Consider the following 25,636-nt stretch of genomic DNA (forward strand, 5'->3'; position numbering starts at 1 on the left):
TCACGCATATTTAGGACAAGGCCAAAGTGGATCTGAAGTAAATCATTGATACATTATTAAGATAAAGTTATGGACCCGCCGATTTTTTGAGAGCGTGTCTAATTAGTCAAGACCTACATCAAGACCTATACCTTTTTTTTGTTGCTAATTATATTTGTTTCCTCATACATAAGTAAACAAAAAAAAATCGTCAGATATTTTCTACATGTATGTCAGTGTATATAGAATGAAATTCAAAATAGTGTGGCTGTGGCCATTTATTGACACATTAAATTCATCCATTGACTGGGACAATTTACGTGAACGTTTGTCTGTAACGACCACTGTTCACGACGTACCTACGATATACATTTAAACTGTGGGGTCACCAAAGGTTTCTTAACGCCTTTAATTATAAAATAATTCGAAAAATTAATCAGGAATAACCTTTATGTTCAAGGCCGTAGCTACCATTGAGGCAAGTGAGGCAATTGCCTCACTAAAATTTCGACACTGATTAATTTTTTTTATACATAAATATAAATATAATAGTCATCTGTTGTTCTGTCTCAACCTTGATTTCTATAACTTGTCATCATTCCTTTTAAACTACTCTTCCTGGATATAACTCAGCATCTCAACGGGTGATGTTTCTCAATTACATTAACCTAGTAACGATAATCATCATGGATCTCTAATTAAAATCAGGCCCTTGCAGAAAAAGGAAAAGCGACACTGAAGGTAAAGAAGGAATAATTCTAGTAAACTATTTTTGTGAACAGAGTATGAGTATTGCATATAACTTCATTAGTACGATCCAAAAACGATAAGTAGACTGACAAATCAAGTACTGGTCTTCGGAAGAGGGCAGTCTTGTCTGCGTATTCATTTCTCCGTTTCACCAACTTTTGACAAATCAAGTACTGGGCATCGCAAAGGGGCAGTCCTGTCTGCGTATTCATTTCACGAACTTTAATCTTTCTCTTTACAGATAAATAAAATATAAATAATATGAAACATGCATGGATTAGTTTTTTTTCCATGTTTCTTTAACCTTAAAAATTGAAAGAATATCCCATATTCCAATTTGATATTATTGAGGAATGGTAGAACCTTTAACACAGGATTTTGTCTTTACTTATTTGGGACTACGGAATTTCGTTTCTTTATATTCAGGGTTTTGGAATCGGACACCCCCAACCCCTAACCCCTAAATTTATAGATTCTGGAACTAAAATACCACCAAGCTATTTCCAGGAATAATTGGAAATTACGGACCTACATGTAAACGTCAAAAAACTCAATTCCAATTTCCCCTGTACCAATATCAGATATACTTACTCTATAGATAGAATCATATACCTGTATCTTATCTCATTCTATCCCTAGTTTGTCTACTCTTTGTCAGCATAAAAGCGAGTTTAATATTTTGTAACTGCGACTGTATGGTGGTGCTTACAGGAAAGCTTAATTCTTTTTTGCAAACAAAACTGTGACTACCGATGCTGCTAACGAATTGTTGATGGAGAAGGAATTGGAAGAAGACATTGATCATTGTGTTGATGATAATGTGCTACCTTTAGAAACACAGACTGCCCTGAAACGACTGAAAACTTAGAAGAGAGCATGCATGAGTGGCGAGAGATTGTGCGGTCTTGCCATGCTCCATGTTCATCGCGATAAGGATATCAGCAGACCAAATTATGATTCTGAAACGATTTGACTGAACCGGCAATAGAAAAACTTGGCAAACTCTACTGAATCGATGTTTGTTCTATGTTCTGGCAGCAGACTCAAATCAGTGATATTTAGATGATTATCTTACATATAAATTGAAATAAAGTTGTTAAAAATTTGGTGTTAGTAAAAGTCTGAAAATATGAAAAATTTATATAAAAAGTGTCCAAATTCAAAACATTATCAAACTCTCTAAAAATGCCTAGAATGCAGGATTTTGCACCATTCATTTCATACCCTCCAAAAAAAATTTTAGATTTAAAAAGTTTGAAGAAGAAATCTTTAATTGATTTGTAAAATCTTGTTTTACATGCATAGACCACATTCATTCGGTTTTGGAAACCTTTACTGTGTCAAATTTTAATCAAAATCGAAATACAAAGCTGTATCAAGCTTGAACGTTTTATCAAATATTGTTCAGCCTTCAGGGTTCAACATCTGCACTCGTATCAAGATGTGACGTCTGGCTCATTTCAATTTTTGTTGTGTGAATTTCCATGATTATGAGTAATATGTTAACTATTTGGTATATTGGTTCCTTGCAATTTCTTCATGCCTATCAACCTCTGCGGTCGTATAAAGCTGCGCCCTGCGGAGCATCTGGTTGTAGTTTCCAGACATTTACTTGTGTTTAAGAATATCTATCTAAACTTGTACTACATGTACAAAGAGAAGGCTGGGATTGAGTTTGAGGGTAATTGTTCTAGGCCGGGTACTATATATAGTATTTTATTTCCTGTATTAAGATATAGCGTCAACAGAAAAGACATTAAGAATCAAGATAATTTATATATGCCCGTTTACGGAACATCTTGTGGTATACAGTTGTCTGTCTGTCCGTCCGTCAACATGTTGGACATTAACTTTAAAACCCATTTACCAATTTGCATAAAACTTTGTTTATTTCTATTGACGTGAGCTCCATTTTGTTTTATTTGATAAAGATTTTACGTTTCCGAGTTGAGTTTTTTTTCATTAAAAAGAATGCTTTCACCAACATGCGAAATTTTGGTGAATTGTTTATATCTATTGACAAGAGCTCCCTTTTGATTTTTATAAATTTTAGATTTCACGTTTCTGAGTTACAGAGTCATATATTTGTCAGAAAAAGGAATTTCTCTAGAATTTGAGAAAAACTAAAAAATGCTTTCAGCCGTTCTCGTGAATCTTTGTAGTCCGAGATTACTCTGCAAGACGTGATCCCACAACCCAAGCTTGTCTGGCAAAACAGCTGTTGGATGTCAGAGTAATCTCGGACTAGAAACTTTAGTGAAACGTTTATATGGGCGTATGACATTTGCACCGATTTTGAAAATTTTCATTCTTTCATTTGCGCCGATTTTATTATTTCTCAAAATTGGATTTAAAGGTAAAAAAATAAGTTTATACTTTTACATGTAGTATTACTTGAAGAAATATTGATAAATCTGGTTATAAACGTTGTTCACTTATGTTTTGTTAATAGATATAGGAAGATGTGGTATGAGTGCCAATTCTCCATCCAAGTACTTATTTATAAAAGTAAACCATTTTGAAGTTTTTTTATTCATATTGTTCTGGAATATCGTTGTAAGACAATGGGCATATTGTACACTTAAACGAGCCGAGGAGTCAATTCTTTAATCATCGACAGCCATACATACCGGAAGGTCAGTGTCTTGAAAAATAACATATCTTAACGATGTACCAATAGATTGTGTAAAGCCAGAGACACAACGGATTCTGATGGGAAAACTATTGTCAAAACACAGAAAGAACATAACCATGCGGCAGATGACCGAAAGACCGAGGCTGAAGAACTACGGGTTCGGCCAAAAAAAAAAGTCTGGAGATGTATCTAGTAGGCCTTCAAAGACTGGGATGAAGAGTTATCTCATTGGCACTCATACCACATCCTCTTATAACTATTCACCTATATTTACCTGTAAAAAAAAAATCGGCGCAAATGAAGAAAAAATTGGGCGCAAATAAAAGAAAAAATCGGCGCAATTGAAATGCAGATTGGCGCAAATACAAAACGCCGGTTTATATCTGTTGATGTTTATAATTTCATAAATTTTAGATTTTACATTTCTGAGTTATGGGGTTTTATTAAATTAAAAAAAGGTGGGATTTTCCAGTTTTCGGACAATAACTGAACAATGCGTCAGCAAATATTATGAAATTTTGGTGAATTGTTTATATCTATTAATGTAATCTCCTGTTTGATTTTCATAAATTTCAAATATGACATTGAGAAGTAATTTATTCTGTAAAAATGTGACGGGCGTATCATGCGCTCGTGTCATTACTGTAAGTGTTTGTTGATTTATATTTATAGCATACAAAAAAAATAAAGCACTTTAAAAAAAGTTCGGAAGTTGAAAGAATTGCATGTACTTTATAATTGTCCAGGTGGGATTCTTCAAAACAAGAATAAGCTTCATAATTAAAAAAATTTTGGAAAAAAAACCTTCAATACACCAGAAGGAGGACATAGATTTTTTACTTATCTTATTACTAGGAACAGACATGGATCTATTTTGACATTTCACTTCTGTAAAAATATGAATAAAAAAAATAATCCCTAAAAGACCATGGTCAGGGCATAATTATAACAATAAAATTGAGAATGGAAATGGGGAATGTGCCAAAGAGACAACAACCCGACCATAGAAAAAAACAACAGCAGAAGGTCACCAACAGGTAAGCTGTTTTTATGTTTACCGGACAGGGATAGATAAAAGTGGGGATGTGGGATTAAAAAAAATGGAAATGGAAAGGGGGGCTTGGAATGTGTCGTTGCTTAAAGGGAGAGAGTTTTAAAATAACAGCGATTTAGCCCCCCACTCGTGTATACATATCAAACAACAGCCTGATGGTGTACCACCAATAAAGTTTTTATTCATCATTTATGAGATTTATGAGGAAGGGATAGGAGGCCTTATCGATCGTATTTTTTAAGCTCAGGATTTCGGGATCCCCGGGGATTTCTTTCTCCGAATTTCGTGATGTCGGGATTTTAATTTATTTAAATTCGGGACCTCCGGATTTCGTGTTTTTAAGCCCGGGTTTCGGGATCAGGACCCTTCTAAGTTAACACCCCTCATTTGTTGACCTATAAATTATATCGTCGCTCTATCGGCTATCTATGACAAGCTCGTACATTTCACGAGAATTATTGAATGAGGAAAGCAGTCGACATGCAATCTATATTTCTTTGTTGTAAAATAAAAGGCAGTTACTATATATATATTGCCGGCACTGTGTGAAATATCTTAATTCAAACTGGCAAAATAGCCTATTTCTATAGAAATGGATATTTTACCGGCGTTGGAAAAATAGAATATAAGTTAGCAGATGAACATTTTATGTATACATGATAATAATAAAATTAATTAAAAATAATAGAGACAAGTCCCGTTAGAATAGCAAGTCCCTGGTAAGCGGAAGCCAAGTTGAAACCTATTTTATTTAAAGATATGGTATGCAATTCAAATAACTAGCTATTATTTCAAAAGCAATCAAGTTTTTTTTAGCTATGCGATCGTCTATGTCATATTGTGTATATATCTATTTTTATCAAATTTATGATGATGCAATTTAGATTTCTACTGTATAGAAATAGCTGAATTATATTAATCAGAGCTGATCAAATATCATATTTGCTATTTTGCCGATGCCCGATTAAAAGCCTTTGCTTTAATGATCTTTAATATAATTATGTTTCCCCCTATTATAAAATCAAGAATTAATGAGTTTGGGATGTTTCCACGAAATGATCAAGAAATTACTTCAGTCTGACGTTTAACGCCATTTCAACTGGTACCGTATGTGGACGTCGTCAAACCGGGAACCGAAACGTTCAAGTTCAAGGCCATCATTAGCTCATACCGACCGTTAATATTTGTATATTCCGAAGGCATACTGAATGTTTTACGGAGGGGACCAACCTACTTTAAAAAGTACATAGTGAGAAGTGGTCGTTACATACAAACGTTCACCTAAATTGTCCCAGTCAATGGATGAATTTAATGTGTCAATCAATGGCCACAGCCACACTGTTTTGAATTTCATTCTATAATAATGTTTTCCTATTTCAATATTTTTTTTTATTACAGTGTCATTTTTTGTTTTACATTGTTTACCAGTTAAAGGTCGTATTCATTTAAAGATCTACTATATGTATATTGTACATTAGGACTTCAACGCAAAGGCATGATAAATGTTAGTTTACGCCGTATCTTATTTTTCTCAAGAAATCAGTTTTTTTTCCATCTTTCTTAAGTAAAACCAATTTTAGAGAAACTATCCTGAATGACAAAATCTCGGAAAAGTTTGGTAAAGAATTAATTACAATTTGCATTCTAATGCAATAATAAATCATTACGCATTTGTTCTCGTTGTTTTCTACTGTATTGAAGATAATTTCAATAAAACGGAAACTTAAGTGAGTATGGTCTAGAATGATCAAGATAATGGCTGGCGTTTCTTTTATAATAGATCAAGACGACAAAGATATCTTTAAAGATGAGTTCTATTTCTGTTAATATTCTGTATGAGTTTTTTGCCGATTCCTGCCGTGCCCTTTCCTTTGATGAAAGAACCCGCCCTTTCCAGACGGCCATAGCAATTCCAATGGTGATTCCGTTATGACGTCGTTGAAACAACGTTAAATTACGGGAAACAATAGACGACGTTTACTTTTGTTATTACCTCCCCTGAAACTGTTGGATATGCCCTTAAAGTGCTCCAAACAAGGAGGGTTAAACACAAGTACAATAACATTTTACCTCGTTAACAATGTTTCTTTCCCCTAGTCACATAAAGTACCATGGCACTTACAGAAAAACAAGTTCAAAAGGTGAATTGAAAAACGTTTAATATATCTTACATAGTCTTAGTCTTACATAGTCTGTAACTGAGCGCTGGATCACTCCACTATGCTCAGATCTTCAGTTATTTGCTGACTTGTTTCGGTTCCGGTTCCTGTGTCAGCTTTTGCTCTATAGTTATATTTATTACTAGTACATTAGGGGGCGGGTCCTGAAATATTTCGCCTTTGAATAAAATCTTTGCTCCTTCATAATCATACATCCCATTTGTTATCCAGTTGCTGTCAAAATTTCCAAGAGGGTGGTAAAGGGTTATTTTCCTGCAACGTTTTCAGCCTTTTTATTTCACGTGTTTTTGTGCTCTTACATGTATGTATTATTTCTTGTTATCTTGTTTTTGGTTCGTTTGGTTGTGCGTGTTTCATGTTTCCCCTCATTTATTTTCTGTGTTTTATGTTGGTACTCCTAATTTCTCATGCTTGTCCCGCATTTTAATAAAAAGTAAACCGTAACTATATTCGAAGTCAGTCCGGACATGAATTTACACATTGTAAAATATGTGTTCCTAGGATATTTATTTCTATAAAATTATGAATAATATTCTTTTTCAAATCAGTTGCAACTTGCGGACGCTAGACAGGTGACTGCAGGGTCTTCATGTCTATTAATAATGACTGCATAATCTCCTAGAACGGCTGAGTAATAACTTCTTGTACTTTTTCCTCTATATTTACGATTTTATTTTTCATGCTTCGTGTTATTCTGATTTCTATTTTCCTTGTATAGTTTTTGGTGGAAGAAAACTTCAAGTCTTCTGAAGACCTGTGGTGCCGACTTTCAAATCACTGAACCTCTGTATGCCGCATCCGTTTCTGTGCATTACAATTTCATAACAACTTCAAATTCTTGACACCAATTGTTACACATTATTAAGCATCTGAATCATTTAATTTGTAATTAGGATTGATAAGATAAGATAAGATAAGATATTTTTATTTCCAATTATGGGCCCCAAAGGGCATAAACATTACAACATCAATAATTTTTTCATAATACAATACAAACAATGAGATAAAAAAAAAAAAAAAAGTTAAACGAGAACTAATTAAGTTCTTAAAGAATACGTAGATAAAGAATCTATAGTATGTTGGGTTTTTTTTAATACTAATGCATTTTATTACAAGTGTGGTTGATATAGATAACAAACAAGCAGCCCAAAAAGAAAAAAAAAAAAAAAAAATAGATATCCACATATGTATAGTACACAAAAAGTTGGATCAATTAAATATATAATAATTAGCCAAAAAGAAAGTAGAAATTAAACATGTCCATGACTCATCCTGTGTCAGCAGCAAATAGGAAAGCATTATGGTTTCCTAAAGGCAGCTGACACCAGGGGACGATACCTTATGGGCCATAGGCATGTAAAATGTGTGTAAATGTCTCTTTCCTACCTGTATCAAAAGCAAACAAGGAAGCATCATAGGTAACTTGAATGCAGTTGATACCAGGGGACGATGCCTCAAGGATATAAGAGAACATTTGAATAAATAATATATCTTAACAATTATTTTTTTTTTTTTTTTTTTAATCGGCTAGTATGCTTGTGATATTCAGATGAATATAATTTTCTATGTCCAATCAAATGTATATACACACATAGATTTCCTTTAACTAATCTTCACTAAGGAAGATGTTTGTATATAAAATTACATATTATTTTAAGTAACTCAACATTTTCTACACTAAATAACCAGATAATTTTGCTTTGACTGTTTATATGATTAAAATAAGAATTATATTGTGCAATACTAGCTAACATACAATTTCTATCATCCTCAAATTTGTTACAATCAAATAGAAAATGAGCCTCATCTTCGACAGTATTGGAAGAACATTTATTACATATTCTGTTAATTCGGGGAATACCCTGATATCTACCTAATTCTATTTGTAATCTATGAGAAGATACACGTAATTTAGTAAAACTTCTTCTAAGTTCAAAATTCTTGATCAATGTTAGATATTTTTCAAAACCAAAATTTGTTTTATATAAAAGGTAGGTTTTCAGTTTACTGTCTGAAAATTTATCTATTTGTTTTTTCCAACAGCTAATAAACAATGTTGATAGCTTGGTTTGTATATATTTCTTAAATTTGTATAAGGATTCACAAAATGGAGCATTTATGGCATTTGTATAGTCAATACCAAGTATTTTAAAAACAACATTTATTGAACCATACCATGATGTTATATTCATGTGATGTAGTGTCTTTGATTGTGTATATGCCTCTTTTAATAGAGGAAAATTATTACCTAAATTCTCTAATCTATACCAGTACAATAACATTCCTTTTATAATATTAAAATATATTGGAAATCTTCCAAGTTCAGATAACACTGCAGCATTTGTTGTTTTCTTGTGTACCCCAAGTATAAATTTACAAAATTTTATATGAAGTTTCTCACAGGGTAAACCTGAATATAATTTTTCAAAAGATATATCTTCCTTCTTACATTTAGAGGAAAGAGAATTAAACATCCCCCATATTTCGCTACCATATAATAAAATAGGTTTTACAGTGTGGTCAAAAACATGAATACTTGTTTTTACATCAGGATTAAGTGATAAAAGATCTTTCCTTAATTTGAAATGAGCTTTCAGGGATTTTTTTGTATAGTTCATTTTGAGCATAACTGAATGAACCAGATGAGCTTAAATATAAACCTAGGTATTTGTATTTTGAAACACATTCCAGATTTATATTCTGAAATGTGAATATCTGTTTTACATGTCTGCCTGCCTTGTTTGAAAAACAATCACTATCGCAAATATGTAACCTTTTATTTATGTAAATTATTAGATTTCATCTCATCTACTTGAACGTTGTTTGTCTACTTGTAACCGGATGTTTTTAATGTAGATATTTGTAGTACGCATGCATGAATTTGGTATCCAGTCGACTCAGCCTGTTTACATGTTCGCCCTTGTTCTGTTCGTCCTGAGTTCTTTCGACCATATAGTACGTTCGCGCTGTGTTAATTCTCTTCACTCTTATCAAGAACGTTTTATAATACGTCCTTGCATTTATTAAAAAATATTAATATTAAGGGTATCGTTAAAAAACCCTCTAAAACATGATTTAGTGAAAATCATCTGTTCCTTATTTTGTTCCCAAGGTAAAACAATCGTATTCAGCCATTCAAATTGTGTGTTTCTCATGATCAAATTAATAAGCCAATCAAAAACGTTTTCTCTGAAGATTATTCTAACATGTCTAACATGCTTGATTTTGAACTTTGTTGTTTTCATCTAGTTATAAAATTGTGAACATTGCACTGTCACAGGTGAATTTTCATCTGCATAGAGGGTTCTTACACAGCTTAAGGATAGAAGCATGGCTGATTGACAAAATTCAGTGATGCAGTACTACCATAAAGATAATACTGAATAGTAGTTTTTTCACTAATTTATGGACATAATACGTTATTTTTGTATTCAATTAAAGCACAATGTACTATTCTTTTTTTCACGAAGACCAACAAACAGACAATTTTCTACCGATTTAATAACTAGAATCATGCAAACAAACAGACTTAAGAAAAAGCCATGTAAGCTCATCATACAAATATGACACTTTTTCTAGACAGTCCAGATCGTGCAAAATACTTTGCTAAAAATTGTAACCTTTAAAATTGTTGTTGTGCACTAAAAACCCCCATGGGAACTTTCAAAAGTTGGCAGGTATGTAACAAGTCTTACTATTTTTATGCCCAATTTATGGGCATTATATTTTGTGGTCTGTCAGTCCGTCCTGCTTCAGGTTAAAGTTAATGGTCGAGGTAGTTATTGATGAAGTTGAAATCCAATCAACTTGAAATTTAGTACACATGTGTTCCTTATGATATATATGATCTTTCTAATTTTACTGCAAAATTAAAGATTTTACCTAATTTTTTAGGTCCATTGAACATAGAAAATGCTTGTACGGATGGGAAATCCATGTACTTATGACACATTCTTGTTTGAAGAAATATGTCATAACGATAATGGAACAATGCAGGCTGGGTTATTGGGCCTGCTTTTATGGTAATTCAAGTAACCTTTTATTCACCTTCTTCCACCTCAGAGCTATCAGCTCTTTGATTGCGATTTTAGTTTCAGGTATTTCCTTGTTCAGAGCCCCCTTTACCACCCTCTTCTAATCTGAGTATGTGTCTGTCACAGGGTGACTTTATTTACTCATATATTTATAGTTATATTGGTTGGTTAATTCTATTTCAATTTGCAAACAGCCAGTATCTTATAAAGTGTATATTCTGCAAACTTCAGTGTATAATACATGTCCACTATCTTTTCCACCTACCACTACATGTGAGTCCCTGGTTTGTTAGCTGCATTTCTAGTATTTTCCATTTAATATTGGCATGATGTTTACCTAGGTTGGAGACTTTTTGTTTTAATTTGTCATGGGGATTTATATAAACTTATTAATTTTTTTTTTTGAATTAGCACTTTACTATATGTACATGTAGCTGTATTTCATCTTGGTCAGCAAGTCTCTGGTTATCATGGTTACATGTATGTTAAAGCTGGAATAAAATTATTAAATCAAAAATAAATAATGCTTCATGTAGTATTCTCCTTTAAACTTTTCTCATTATAATAGTTGCTTTAGATAAACAAAAATTCTAATTGGCTTGTGAACATTTTATGACCATTTAAGTAATAAGTATTCTTTTCCAATAACTTCACAGAAGTCTGGTTTAGTATTTGCTATTTTTTTTATCATTTCAGTTTATGGAAGATGGATATCTCCTTATTGAGAATTTCATGACAGATGCAGAGTCAGACATTATACGGGAGGAATGTGGTAAAATTGTAGATGAAATGAATCCAGATGAACATAACACAGTATTTACAACACTTGAAATGAAAAGGGTTAGAATTTAATTTAGTCTACAAATTTCACAGGCCAATTTAAATGCTACTAAATCCATCCTTGTAAGAGGTTAACAGATACACTTGATATGAAAATATTATTTGTTATACACTGATATGAAGTTTGGTACATATCACTTTCTGAAATTAAGATGGCTTCTAAGTTCTTGATGGCACTGACATAGAGTAAGCAGTAATGCTAATGCATAATCAGTCAGTTGAATGATATCAGTGATGTTTATATAGCATGATATAGTTTTAGAGAATCAATATTTAAATGCTTAAAAGATATCTCATAAAAAATCAGTTTTATACATATGAAGAAAGTTGTCAAAAATAAAGAGATGAAAAATTCAAAAGAAACACAAAACACACAAAAAAGACAAAAAATATCTTAAGCATGTATTTAAAGCCAAAGTCTGATTCTTTTTTTATGGAAGATATATATGTAAAATACTATTCTTTGCAAAACCTGGGAAGGATGCACCAATGCTTCTGAACAAAGTCTTACTTAAATTTCCTCGTTTCAGACATCAGATGATTACTTTCTTAATAGTGGTGACAAAATAAGATTCTTTTTTGAAGATGGAGCTAGAGATGAACAAGGTAAGATACTCACCATAAAATGTCTATTGTAAAATATGATATATAACATGTTATGTATGAGACTCAATAGGGTATGATTGAAATTTTTCATGTAATAATTAATTTTTAAGATGTTAATTATTTTGTTTAGATTTTATTAGTATTTTAAAATAAACAAACTGGTATGACCCCAACACTGCAGTCTGCACCGAAAACTTTTTCAACTACTAGTCCAAAGACCACTATTCTGACATTTTTCTTATTTGTCCAAACACATTTTTGCAAAAACTTACTAGTCGGAATAAAATTTTACTAGTCTGGGGCATCGGACTAGTGGCTAACCGTGCAGACTGACACAATGTCTGTGTGACTGTCCCTAGCCATGAGCCTGAAATTCAGTAATTGTTGTTAGTTGCTGTGTTACATATATTTTTTTCATTCATTATTTTATACATAAATTAGGCCAGTAGTTTTCTTGTTTTACATTTGTCAATTTTGGGCCTTTTATAGCTGACTATGCAGTATATGGGCTTTACTCATTGTTAAAGGTCTTACTGTGAACTATAGTAGTTACTTTCATTGTTGGTTAGTCTCTTGTAGAGTGTTGTCTCATTGGCAATCATCCCACTTCTTCTTTTTGTTATATAATATACTACAAAATGTATACTGTATAGGTTTTACTCCTTGTTAAAGACTATATGGTGAGCTGTATTTGTTCACATGTTTAAGTCCTTTGGTCTTTATGGATAGATGCCTCAAAGACCATATAACATATCTCCTTCATTTCCTTTAATGTTATTATTTCTTTCATTATGCTGCTTTTGTAAATTAGATATACACTATGACTAGTTTATGGCTTGTCGAATTATAGTTATCAGAAAAAGTATACATTTTGGTTCTGTCCACAATTCCTTCTCCTCCATTACAGGAAAAAAATATCAATTTGACTCCAGGTTTTACAATTTTTCAACAGGTTTCCTACCAGTCTTCATGATGAACTGTTAAATCTGCAGGCCCAGAGCTAAATTTTTGAAAATGTTTAGTTAGATTCTGTTGGCCTGTAGATATTTACAGGCCCGAGAGCAATTTTACAAGCCTGGGCTGCCTGAGCTGCCACTTAGTGTGACGACTGTCCTACTCTGTGATAGGACATCCTGGTCTCAGTCTGTAATTTGAAAATGGACTATACTGAATGATAATGTATATACAGAATTTAGTCATCATTGGATCACACTAAGGGCCTCTGTGGTCTAAGTAGTTACTACTGTAATCACTAGCCAGTCAACACTTAGGTTGTGAGTTCGAATCCATGGTCATGTGGGTGCACTCAACTGAAATCATAATTGACAAGGATTGTCAGTTTCCCTATATCAGACTTAGTTGTTAAGATTGAATTTCACATTCTATTAGAACCCTATATTAACTTTAAAATGGTTATTTGAAGTGAGTGAACAAATATATAAGACAATGTGCAAGTTGTCTAATGAAGTTATTTTTGTTGGTCCTTTACAGGAAAATTAAAAGTAGAGAAACACCTTTCACTGAATAAGATTGGTCATGGTGAGTAATTTGTAAATGATCATGTTTGAAAATACTGTATGAAAAAAGCAATCAATTTCTTTGGCAACACTAACTATTCCTACATTTACAGGAAAATATCCAAAGCGAAGTAATAGTGCAAGTACCTCTATTTTTTTTTCTAACTACCAGTAGTATTTAAAAGGATATTTGTCTTCATTATTAGGTTAACTATTTTGAGCCAAATGTTGTATGTTGTGAACTTATATTTAAGATGCGACAGCATCAATTGAAATTTGATGGTCACAAATAACGTTTACAGGCTTCGCTAACATGTTGCAAGGAAACTTAATTTGTGAACATCATTACATTAGATACAATACAGTTATCTTCTAATTTTATTTTTCACAGCATTACATGTACTGAATCCAGTTTTTAAAAAGTTGACATTTGATGAAAGAATAAAGGTATTTATATATATAAATAAGAGTTTAATGTATTACTTCAATTTTAATTAGGATTAAAAAGATTGATTGATTTTTGTCTTAACTATGGAACCATTTTCTGCACTCATATCCATTTCTTGCATGCCAGTTTTTATTGGTGGTGGAACATGACCACTGGCAAACTGGCAATTTTACTCATTTAAGAGTGGAGTCAAATGCACCTTGCAACTGAATATTTATAAGTATATATAACCATATAGTTGTTAATTTCTGTTTCAATATTGACCAATAGCTCGCAGTTCAACTTTTATTTCTTCATGAAATCAAATTTTGTATGAAATGAATAAACTTTACACTATGTAATAAGAATGGATATTTGATACGTTTATGTTTACAGGCAATAGCTAAGTCAATCAGTCTTGTTGATCCTGTTGTATGTCAGAGTATGTACATTTTTAAGGTAAGAATAACAAAACTAGGATAACTATACTTTTAACATAGCAATTTCAAATAACTCATAAGAAAAGATAAAATAGAATGTACAAAGTTTCAGTTAGTGAATTATAAAAGATAGGTGACAAATGTTTGTAAGCACTGAAATAACTTTTGATTGTGCACATCCATTTTCATAAATTTCAAGGTTAAAGCAAGCTAAAAATCCAAGTACTTAATGAAATGCATATTTTTAATGATTTATTTTGTGCTTTGGATGAAGAAAAAAACATAAATCAAATGATTTCTCCTCAAACATAAAACAATGTAATGTCTATGATGGGATGGTTAAATCATCGCTGAAAACACTACATGTGTTTGTGTTTCATGGCCTATTACAATGCATTTAAAATCATGAAGGGAGCATTTCGGGTCAAAATGTTTCAGCCCCAAAAAAGCAAAAAGTTAGTCATCCTTGAAAATTTCTTTTTACACATTGTAATAAGCTATATTCCCCCATTTTATAAAAAACCTAAGGTTCAGCATTGCGTTTGTTTCCCAGCATTGATGAGCATACATCTAACAAGTATCTCAGCTATGAACTGTAGCTTCTCTGAAAAACCAACAGATTATCTATCACTCATTCTAAAGTGTCTTGAAATTTCCCAAATGTGTAGGTTAGAATTGAGCCTTTTAAACAATTGAAAATATAAAATGTATGTATTCTGTAGTTTATATTAAACATTTTGAACTGACTATTTTAGCAACCAGGAATAGGAGGAGAAGGTATGTTGAGGTAATATATATACCCAAGAGTAGTGTGTCTCAATTCACCTGCTTTTGCATGCTCAATTTACTGTGAACCGAATCTATTTGACATATATTTTATTTTAAGTTGACTCTTTTAAAGGTAACTTCACACAAACATAAATCATAATTTTATAATATTTTCAATGTTTTTATTAAGGATAATATCCAAGTTTGACATCTTTGCCACAATTGATATCCACATTATTAAATTCTCTCTAAGTTTGGGAAATAAGTTGGTTAACAGTAGATTCTCCTATGTAAGGAAGGTTCTTTAGATAGTTAAGGGCATACGATACAGTATTGAACCTGTATTTACAAGTTGATGAAAATTTGCATATAGGCTATTTTTTACCTCATTAAATCAAATATGTAATAAAAAATATACCTTCATGTGCTACTTTTTGAGTAAAATGAGTTCGAAATTTTGTATATTTGCTCAAAATTCAGATTTGTGTCCGTATTTTCTTTTTCGAAAGAAAGACATAACTTTTTTGTTTTAAAAGATAAACACTAAATGGTTTTTGTTAAATAATCGGTAATTTCTGTTTTTTATAAGTATCATTAAAAATTATGCAATTTTTATTCCGAAATAACTCTATATTTATCAAATGTTCATGAATAGAGGAAAAAACGTCATTTTTTGTTGCATGTTTATCAAAATTTAAAAAAATGCGCTATTAACAGTTTTATAAAATTTGGGTCACATAATCTCCTTGCAAAATGAAACAAATTGCTGTTTTAAAAAATAGGGTTCATGCACTCGTTTTCAAATTAAATCAGTTTGAATGATAAAAATCAGTCGAAAAATGCATCTTTCCGATATGTCAGAGTTTGACGTCGCGAAAATAACATTTTACGTTAGCAACGTCATTACATTCCCTGTAACTGTATCGTTTGCCCTTAAATTTCAAAACATTTCAGCTATGGTGAGTATGAGGCAATAAATTTTTTGACTATATTGGATGGAGAAATATTGTCACTCATGATCAGAGGGAAAAATTTCTTTCCTATACAAAACCACATAAATGGATTGTTCAATGCAAGAGCTTTAACTTAACAAAGTATCAATAACTAATCACAGCTCTTAAATTAACTGATGTGATTTAAGGTGGTACATAACACTACAAGGAGATAACTCTGTAAAATCAGCTAAACGTTTTAATCTTATCGTATTGTTAAGGAAATAAAAAGCTTCTCAATGATCAAAATTGGTGTTTGTCAAACTGCTATACATCCAATGAAAATTTTCTGAGAAAGTGTTTGGTTCAAGTTATTTGAAAAAATTTTCAAAGGGTCAAAGTAAATATTTTGTCAAAATTATATAAAAATTAAATGAGCCAAATAAGTTTTAGGGGTCTCATTGGGGGGTAAGGATCCCGGATCCCGCTTACTGTTTTATCAGATTCCAGTATCCTGCTTACACTATATACGTAAGCAATTCTCATTTTTTGGTAATTTCCCATGTCCCGCTAGACCTCATTTCCTGTTTTTACGGCACAATAATTTGACTTTGACGTGTCACGCTTACAAAAAATCAGCAATCTCGCGTCACACTTAGACCCCAATGGGACCCGAGTTTTAGTCAAGGTGTTTGGTACCCCATAACAAAAGTGTTTTTAAACACCTTGTTTAATTAGTACTATATGAAAGCTCCCTTAGATACGTCGTGTATCAGTGTAGCAATGTCACATGCTCAAGTCCATTGATATCATTTCATCAATGAAATGCTAGTGACTTTATTCATACAAACAAACAGCTATCCCAATGTTTTGTCTGCATAAAAGTAGTACATGTATTACTAAATATTTCATTTTACCTCATATTCTGAAGAAAAAAAACCAGTCAAGAGTCAACTCAACTAAAAGAAGTAAAATCAAGCTATCAATCGGTAAAGAATTATCAATGTTGGTCTTATAAATATATAACTTTTCCATGGTTATTTGAATGCATGTCCAGTGATGACTTCCATACATTAAATGCATTATACTGCCATAATGTTTTTTACAGAAATTGATACACATGTCTTTGTATTGTTTAGAAAGAGTTGCATTTTTGTAATAGAAATAAGCATGCTCTCTGAATGATTATTTGTAATATGTATTATTTTTTTAACTAAATAATTTTCAATTGTATTGTTTGCAGTTATTCCTCATCAAGATGCCACCTTTCTTCACACTGATCCTATGAAGTTATTTGGAATCTGGATAGCATTGGAAGATGCCAAGGAAGAAAATGGATGTCTATATTTTATTCCAGGATCTCATAAAAGTATGTCCCATAATTCATTATTCTCTTTAATTCATACTTTTATTTTCTTTTTAATATGAATATTTTTAATACTGTGGAATCAGTATTATTAGTGGGATACCTGTTTTCCTGGATTATGTATAGATAAACACTAATATCTATATAAATATTTAACAATAAAATGTTTGTATGCAGACTTTGACAAAACCATGAAATCTGTTATCCTTAAAAGTACATTTTTTTCTTTAATCCACTAAAAGTGGTACCCAAAAAAGTAAATAAATCAGCAGAAGGGGAAAAAAATCCAATGAACAACAAACAGTTTTTTCTTTGGAGGTTTCAGAACAAATCTTGGACATTTTCTTCATATTTTAAAATTTTTAGCACAAAATTTCATAGATTTGTTTCATAACTGAAGATGTCTAGTTATGAGATTTTTGTTTAAAGTTTTGTGATGACCAAAACATTTTATGAAATATAAATTGGCCTTTTCTTATTTTGTAAGAAGATAGTTTGGGGATATCAAATAACAATGTTTTTCTCAGAATTTGAATACTATTATGTATTTAAGGTGGTATCTATGGCAACAGAAGAATGATCAGAAACCCCGATAAGAGTGAAGGACAGCCTACATGTACATTCAGAGGTGAAGCAGAAAAGTTTGATGACAACAAGTGGGTACCTGCACCAGTCAAGAAAGGTAACGACAGAATTAAAAAAAAACTTCAAAATAGCTGGAAAATTTGAAGGGGCCTTTCAAAACTCTTAAAGTCAAAGGAAAACTGACAACGCCATGGCTAAATACAAAAAGACAAAGAAACCACTACATAGAAAACCAAAGATTGATCAACACAAACTCCACCAAAAACTGGGAATAAACTCAAGTGGTCTTGAAGGTAAGCAGTTCCTGCTCTGCATGCAATACCTGTCATGTTGCTCATGCAAGTACAAAAAAAATGCTAAAAAAATATCTAATTTGTAAACATTCAATATGAAAAAAGGAAATTTTTATATTATAAATAAGGTTTAAGAGGTCTGTTGCATTGACTACTAAAAGGGAAAATTAACAAAAGCTCTAAAAACTACTGAATAAATAAGTTTGTCAGGTTTCAGGGATATATGACATTTGTGTTAATCTCTTAATGTACATTTTTTATCTTCTATGAACCAATAAGTTACTGCACACCTGCATGAAGTTGCATTCAAAACTGAATTATAAAATCATTAAAGTGTTTCATTATACATGTTATAAGAAAGGATAATGAAATGAATTTTCGTAACAACCAATTCAAAAAGTTTAACAATTTACAGTAGGTACACTTATCATGTTGCAAAGATTCATTGAAGCAGTCACCTAGAGTGTTAATAATCTTTTAGAAATAAAATGCTAATGGTCATGGGCAATAACGTTCATCCCAGAAATCTGATCTTAAAATTGTGTCATTAAAATGCACAGAATTATGGAAATGCAAACAAGATATTAAACTTGTACCTTAGTGGTATTTATAGGTTAAATACAATGATTTGTTGATTTTATGTATTTTACAGGTGGCCTCGTTCTGATACATGGTGAGGTGGTTCATAAGAGTGAAAAGAATACATCAGATAAGTCACGCAATATCTACACCTTTCATGTCTATGACCAAAAAAATACAAAGTATTCAGAGGAAAATTGGTTAGTATATAGACTAATAAGTAAAGTTTAATGATAACTCTTTTATGTTTTTTATACATGCACATAATCATTGAAAAACAGTAGATTTTATGCCCCATTTTTTAGCATTATGTTTTCTGGTCCGTTCATCTGTCCGTCTGTCCCTCTTCAGGTTAAACATTGTTAAAGTTTTTGGGCAAGGTAGTTTTTGATGAAGTCGAAGTCTAATCAACTTAAAACTTAGTACACATATATGCATGTTCTCTATGATATGATCTTTCTATTTTTAATGCCAAATTAGAGTTTTGACCCCAATTTCACGGTCCACGGAACATAGAAACACATTCTTTTTTTACCCAAAATTGCACCAAACATAAGCTTGATTTTACTTCTTTAAATTGCTCTTACTCGATAAAGTACCAGTATGTCTTACCAAAGAGTGGGTAACCTGTCAACAAATTAAATACTCCAGAGTCAAAAGTTTGTTTGCTGAAAATAGTCTATTGTAAATGTGAACAAACAACAATGAAATAAAATTAAAAAATATGAAAAAAAAGAATAATCAATATTGGAACATCAAATAAAATTGTGATGGCTACTCTTATAACTTGTTTTGACTGTTGTTGTTATAGAGTACTGTGGATTATTTCTTGGGTATCAATTTTCCTGGATTTAGGAATACATGTACTTCCATTTTTGTAGATATTAGATATCAAGGTTTTCCTTTAGTCTGCTTACATTTATATGGAACATTTGTAATTCGTTGAACCCTTAAATTTGTGGTTTCCCTTTACCCATGAAACCCATGAAAATTGGTATCCAACGAATAATAATGAATCCACAGTAAAAAAAAATAAAATTAAGAAATACATAATTACAATGACGGCAATTACCAAATACAGAATTTGTACATATCAATATATAACCTAAATTAATCATTACAAGGTTATGTTTTTGTTTTTAGGCTACAACCATCAGAAGCAGTACCATTCACACCACTGTATGACACGTCTCCTGAATGATGGTTGTTACTTACAAAAGGTGATTCAAATGGACATGTAATATAAACAGATATTCAGATTATTATCTAAGCTTTATCTCATCCTGACTATGTCAAATTTATTTTATGATGATTATGGATTACTGACTTTACAGATAGGATTCCAATGATTTTATAATAGTTATTTGAAAATGAAATATAATAAAGAAATATATTCTAGATTAATTTTATCTTGATGCAATCAGAACTGAAAACTGTCTTTGTATTTAATTGATTGTTAATATATCTTTTGATTCAGTTATGATTTATATGTTTAAATATAAATAAAATGCACTCAAAAGGCTTGTGAAAAAATGTTATGTTTTTTATTTGTGTGTTTGTATATTTTATTCTGTCTGATTGGGTATAATGAATTAGCAATATCATCAAGTATAAGTTCACAACAATCAAAAGTAAATACAAGCTCTGAACAGTCTAAGTAAGAACAAGATCACAATAGACAGATTAAGATCAAGTTCAATACAGTTGGTGTAAGCACAATATTACAACAATCAGGGGCAAAGCAGAATCCCAACAGTCATATTTAAAGAACCTTATTGAGCGCGCTCACATACCCCACCTTCCCACATTGTCACTGGAAAAATAAGATAACTGTAAGAAAAAAAAATTGTATACCCAGAAAGAAAAAAAAATTGAATCATAATTTCCCGTCGATATGCACATCTACATAGTATGTCCTTATTATCTATAAAATTTTCTGAAATTCTGTTGTGTGGTTTCAGAGGAGTTGCGTTAACAAACTGAAGCAAAAAAATTTAAAGGGCGTAACTCCTAGAAAAAAATTGAATCTATTTCCTGTGGATATGCACATCTACATAGTATGTCCTTATTATCCAAAAAAGTTACATGAAATTCTGTTGTGTGGTTTCGGAGGAGTTGCGATGACAAACTGTTGCAGTAGTTTATTGAAGCAAATAAGTTTAAAGGGGTGTAACTCCAAGAAAATCAAAGTGATGGAAATCACTCATGGAAAGATTAGAAGAGTAGTTTGAATTATTTCATATTAAGGTATGGTGGGGGAAAATGAACATTTATAAAGCACTATTGCTGAAAATTGCATTTACAGCATGTCTTTAGAAGGAAACTTGCTTTTCCAGTATGAGGATAAAATGAGCTCAAATTAAATAATATGGGTCTCTTAATTTGCACAATTTTATTTAAACTGCAGTTTATATCTTATCGAAATTATGTTGCCGGTTCTGAACATGTTTCAAAAAAACAAAAAAAAAACAAAAATTCTTCAAGTAAATGTTACCAACTATCCTTGTAAGACATAAATCTGGACCAACAGCTTAAAACTTTCAAGTGTCAACAAAAAAAATTGAAAAATGTTGTTATGGGGCATTTTGTAAGTTGAAACAGAGGTTATAGGGCATTGAAGATTAAAAGTTTTAGAGTGCCTTTTGGTCAATTTTAAGGTATTTTTCAACACAGGGCATTGAAAATGTACTTTTTCAACGTAAACCAATTAAAAAACTTATCTTATTGAAATGTGGATTCTTTCTTGATTGCAAAAATATATATTCACTTCTAATAAAAATTCAAATGACTAAAATAGACATAATGATTGATGGGAATAAACTAATAAACAATGGTTTGTTATAATTAAAAGTTTTAAAATTTTAAAACTGTTTCAAGCCAATTCCTCATAAAAAAAAGTGTACTAATTTAATTGTTGATTAATTACAGATGATTATTGGAAATTTATCAAGTAAATTATAGGCCTTACTTGAATACCTTTTATTTATTCATATTTATATTCATATTTCATTTTTTTTAAGATCTTGTTAATCCATTAATCATTTATCTTTCAGATATAATCTACAGAATCACTTTATGTAATGTAGATCAAAAGTAATTGGCAATAAATAAATCTATCATCCTTATAAATATCAAATAGTTATCAAAAGTACCAGGCTTATAATTTTATACGCCAGACGCGCGTTTCGTCTACATAAGACTCATCAGTGACGCTCAGATCAAAATAGTTAAAAAGCCAAATAAATACATCTAATATACACATTTGTGTATTCAATTATGAGGTCAAATACTTGTGTATTAAGAATTATATTGAGTGGTCTGTATAACTATATAAGACTGAGGTTGATAGGTAATGTGGTCAATTTGATTGGCAGTTTAGGAGGTGGGGCATTGTAATTAAATGTTCACCTTGTCTCTGATTGTTTAGTGATAATGACAGTTGTCAATCATACTTGTTGAATCAATACTCAGTTACCTAATCAAAATGTTTTTTAAAAGCCTGCACATCAACACACCTTAATGACAAACATTCTTGAATGAACTGCTCCAATAATATACCCAGTTTTTTTCAGTTTATATGTGTATTATGTGCACATATATCAGAACCATAGGGAACTATATTTCAGTGTGAATACATTTAGTAACAGTAGCTAACCTGTCCTGTTGTTAGGGAGGCTAGTGCCTAAGAAAAGATTTAGAACAAGTTCTAATCTTTCCAAAAATTGAGTTGTAATTTCCTGTCGATATGCACATTTACATAGTATGTGCTTATTATCTAAAAAGGTCTCATGAAATTCTGTTGTGTGGTTTGAAACAAGTTGCGATGACAAGAAACAGGACTGACAGACTCACGGACGGATGGACGGGTCGAAAACACTAATTTATACCCTCCGCAACTTCGTTACGTGAGGTATAATAAGTAGAAGATAACAATAGAGTACGAGCAAGATAACAACAGTCAGTTGAGGTACATGATTACAATAATCCAAGTAAGTACAAATATCACAACATTCTGAGTAGAACATGATCTTGTAGCCATTTGTCAGTAAATACAGGATCCTAACAGTCAGAGTAAGTACAATCTCACAACAGTCAGAGAAGTACAGGATTTTGTAGCCATTTGTCTGTCAATACAGGATCCCAACAGTTAAGGTAAGCACCAGATAACAACAGTCAGAGAAGTACAGGATCTCGTAGCCATTTGTCTGTAAATATATGATCCCAACAGTCAAGGTAAGAACCAGATAACAACAGTCAGAGAAGTACAGGATCTCGAAGCCATTTGTCTGTAACTAAATACATGATCCCAACAAGTCACGGTATAAAGCACCAGATAACAACAGTCAGAGAAGTACAGGATCTCGTACCATTTGTCTGTATAAAATACAGGATCCCAACAGTTAAGGTAAGAACCAGATAACAACAGTCAGAGAAGTACAGGATCTCGTAGCCAGTTAAGGTAAGAACCAGATAACAAACTCGCAACAATCAGATTTAAAAGATCCTGACATTCAGAGTAAATAGAGGCTCACACAAAGACAAAATAAGATCAAGCTAGATCACTACAATCAGGGAAAACCCAAACATAACTCGTCTGTTGGAGTAGGTAAAAGATCACAACAAAAGAGTACACACACTGAAATGTCGCTTTCTTTACTAACAATTGATATAACGTTTATAGTCCTAATTATTAAGTTTAACTACAACTATCAAATAAACTTAACGATGATCCTAGAAAATGAGGTCAAGGACTTATAAAATAAAAAAAAATACATGTACTTTTCAATCATTCAATACACTAAATATAGTTGACCCATTGCATAGTTGACCCATTGCTTACAGTTTCTACGAAACAGACTTAACCAAGAAAACTAAACATTAACCAATGAATCATGAAAATGAGGTCAAGGTCAGATGAACAGTGTACATGTACCGCTTACAATCCTTCCGTAAACAAAAATAGGTGACCTATTACTTATAGTTGGAGATAAAAAGCCACACACACATTTAACACTGAGCAATGAACCATGAAAATAGGTCAAGGTCAATTAAAACCCGCAAGACTGACATGTACATCATAAAATATGTTCATACAGAAAATATACTAAACCTATTGAATATAGTATTAGAAAAAAGACCAAAACTCAAAAACTTAGCTTTGACCACTGAATAATAAAAATGTGGTTAAGGTCAGATGACAACTGCTAGTTGGACATGTACACCTTTCAATCATTACATGCACCAAATATAGTTGACATATTGCATACAGTATAAGAGAAACAGACCAAAACACAAAAAGTTATCTATACCCACTGAACCATGAAAATGAGGTCAAAGTCAGGTGACACCCAGCTGGACATGTACACATTACAATCCTTCCATACTCCAAATATATTAGACCTATTGTCTTAAGTATCTAAGATATGGACGACCACCAAAACTTAACCTTGTTCACTGATCCATGTAATGAGGTCGAGGTCAAGTGAAAAATGCCTGACGGACATCGGGACCTTGCGATGTACGCACATACCAAATATTGTTATCCTTTTACTCATAATAAGAGAGAAACTATTATAATAGCTAGTATCTAAAAAAAACTTAACTTTTTTCAAGTAACAACTTAACCATGACAATGAGGTCATGGACAATGGCCATATTTCAGACGGAAACTTGATACTTGAAAAGAGACCAAATGACACAGAAATTAACAAGCCTTCAACACTGAGCAAAGCCAATGTCGCATTCAGCTATAAAAGGCTCCGAAATGACAATGTAAAACAATTCAAACGAGAAAAACTAACGCCCTAATAGTTACAAAATAGTTAGTTATAGATCACAGCAGTGGATACTAGTATGTACAATTTCACAACAGCCTGCGTAAGAACAAGATTACATTTGTGAGGCCCCTCATGGGGGGGTCCTAGTAATCACATAATCACCATTTTTTTGCCAATATAATCACATAATCATTAAATATTTGCTTATCTTTAGTAATCAAATAATCATAAACTAAAAATACAGTCCTAGGTAATCAAATAATCATGAAATATTTGGCTTAATAATCAAATAATCATTAAAAAAACGGCCAAGTAATCACATAATCAAAAACCCCATGAGGGCCCTCATTTGTCGGACTGAGAACAATATAACAAAAGATAAAGTAAGAACAATATTACAACAGTCGGAGTAAGAACAGTATTACAACCAGTGGCGGATCCAGGGGGGGGGGTTCCGGGGGTGCGCACCCCCCCCCCCCTTTATTTTTGCCGATCAATGCATTTGTATCGGGACATATGTTTTGCACCCCCCCCCTTTGCCCTGGGTGCCCTGGGTTAGCACCCCCCCTTTCGAAAATTCCTGCATCCGCCCCTGACAACAGTCAGAGTAAGAACAAGATAACAACAATCTGATTAAGAACAAGATAACAACAGTCTGAGTGACAACAAGATTATAACATGATTGGTTATAGATTACAACAGTGAATATGTACAAGGTCACAACTGCCTGAGTGAGAATAAAAATACAGTAGTTGGAGTGAGAACAATATAACAAAAGTTAGAATAAGAAAAAGATAACAATAGCCAGATTAAGAAAAAGAAAACAACAGTCAGTGCAAGAACAACATAACAACAGCCTGAGTAAAAACAAGAT

The 25,636-nt window shown here is 32.0% G+C and overlaps 1 protein-coding gene across 1 annotated transcript; it reads left to right on the forward strand.

Moving 5' to 3' along the window:
* The first annotated feature begins 6,460 nt into the window (after positions 1-6,460).
* Positions 6,461-20,518, forward strand: LOC143062816 (phytanoyl-CoA dioxygenase domain-containing protein 1-like). Its single transcript, XM_076234626.1, has 11 exons — positions 6,461-6,559; positions 11,329-11,472; positions 12,003-12,078; positions 13,570-13,617; positions 13,987-14,042; positions 14,419-14,481; positions 15,218-15,239; positions 17,406-17,531; positions 18,082-18,210; positions 19,059-19,185; positions 20,129-20,518. Exons 1-11 carry the CDS (start codon positions 6,530-6,532, stop codon positions 20,184-20,186), a joined length of 879 nt encoding a protein of 292 aa, XP_076090741.1. The 5' UTR covers positions 6,461-6,529; the 3' UTR covers positions 20,187-20,518.
* Positions 20,519-25,636: the final 5,118 nt, after the last annotated feature.

This window comes from Mytilus galloprovincialis, chromosome 2 (genome assembly GCF_965363235.1).
Source record: "Mytilus galloprovincialis chromosome 2, xbMytGall1.hap1.1, whole genome shotgun sequence".
Classification (NCBI taxonomy): Eukaryota; Metazoa; Mollusca; class Bivalvia; order Mytilida; family Mytilidae; genus Mytilus; species Mytilus galloprovincialis.

What these genes read in the sequence shown, in the direction of transcription:
- LOC143062816 (XM_076234626.1), top strand. Translation starts at nt 6,530, where the DNA reads ATGGCACTTACAGAAAAACAAGTTCAAAAG. An exon ending in TGGAGCTAGAGATGAACAAG is followed by an intron (nt 12,079 to 13,569) that starts GTAAGATACTCA and finishes GGTCCTTTACAG; the next exon opens with GAAAATTAAAAGTAGAGAAA. An exon ending in AGAGTATGTACATTTTTAAG is followed by an intron (nt 14,482 to 15,217) that starts GTAAGAATAACA and finishes TGACTATTTTAG; the next exon opens with CAACCAGGAATAGGAGGAGA.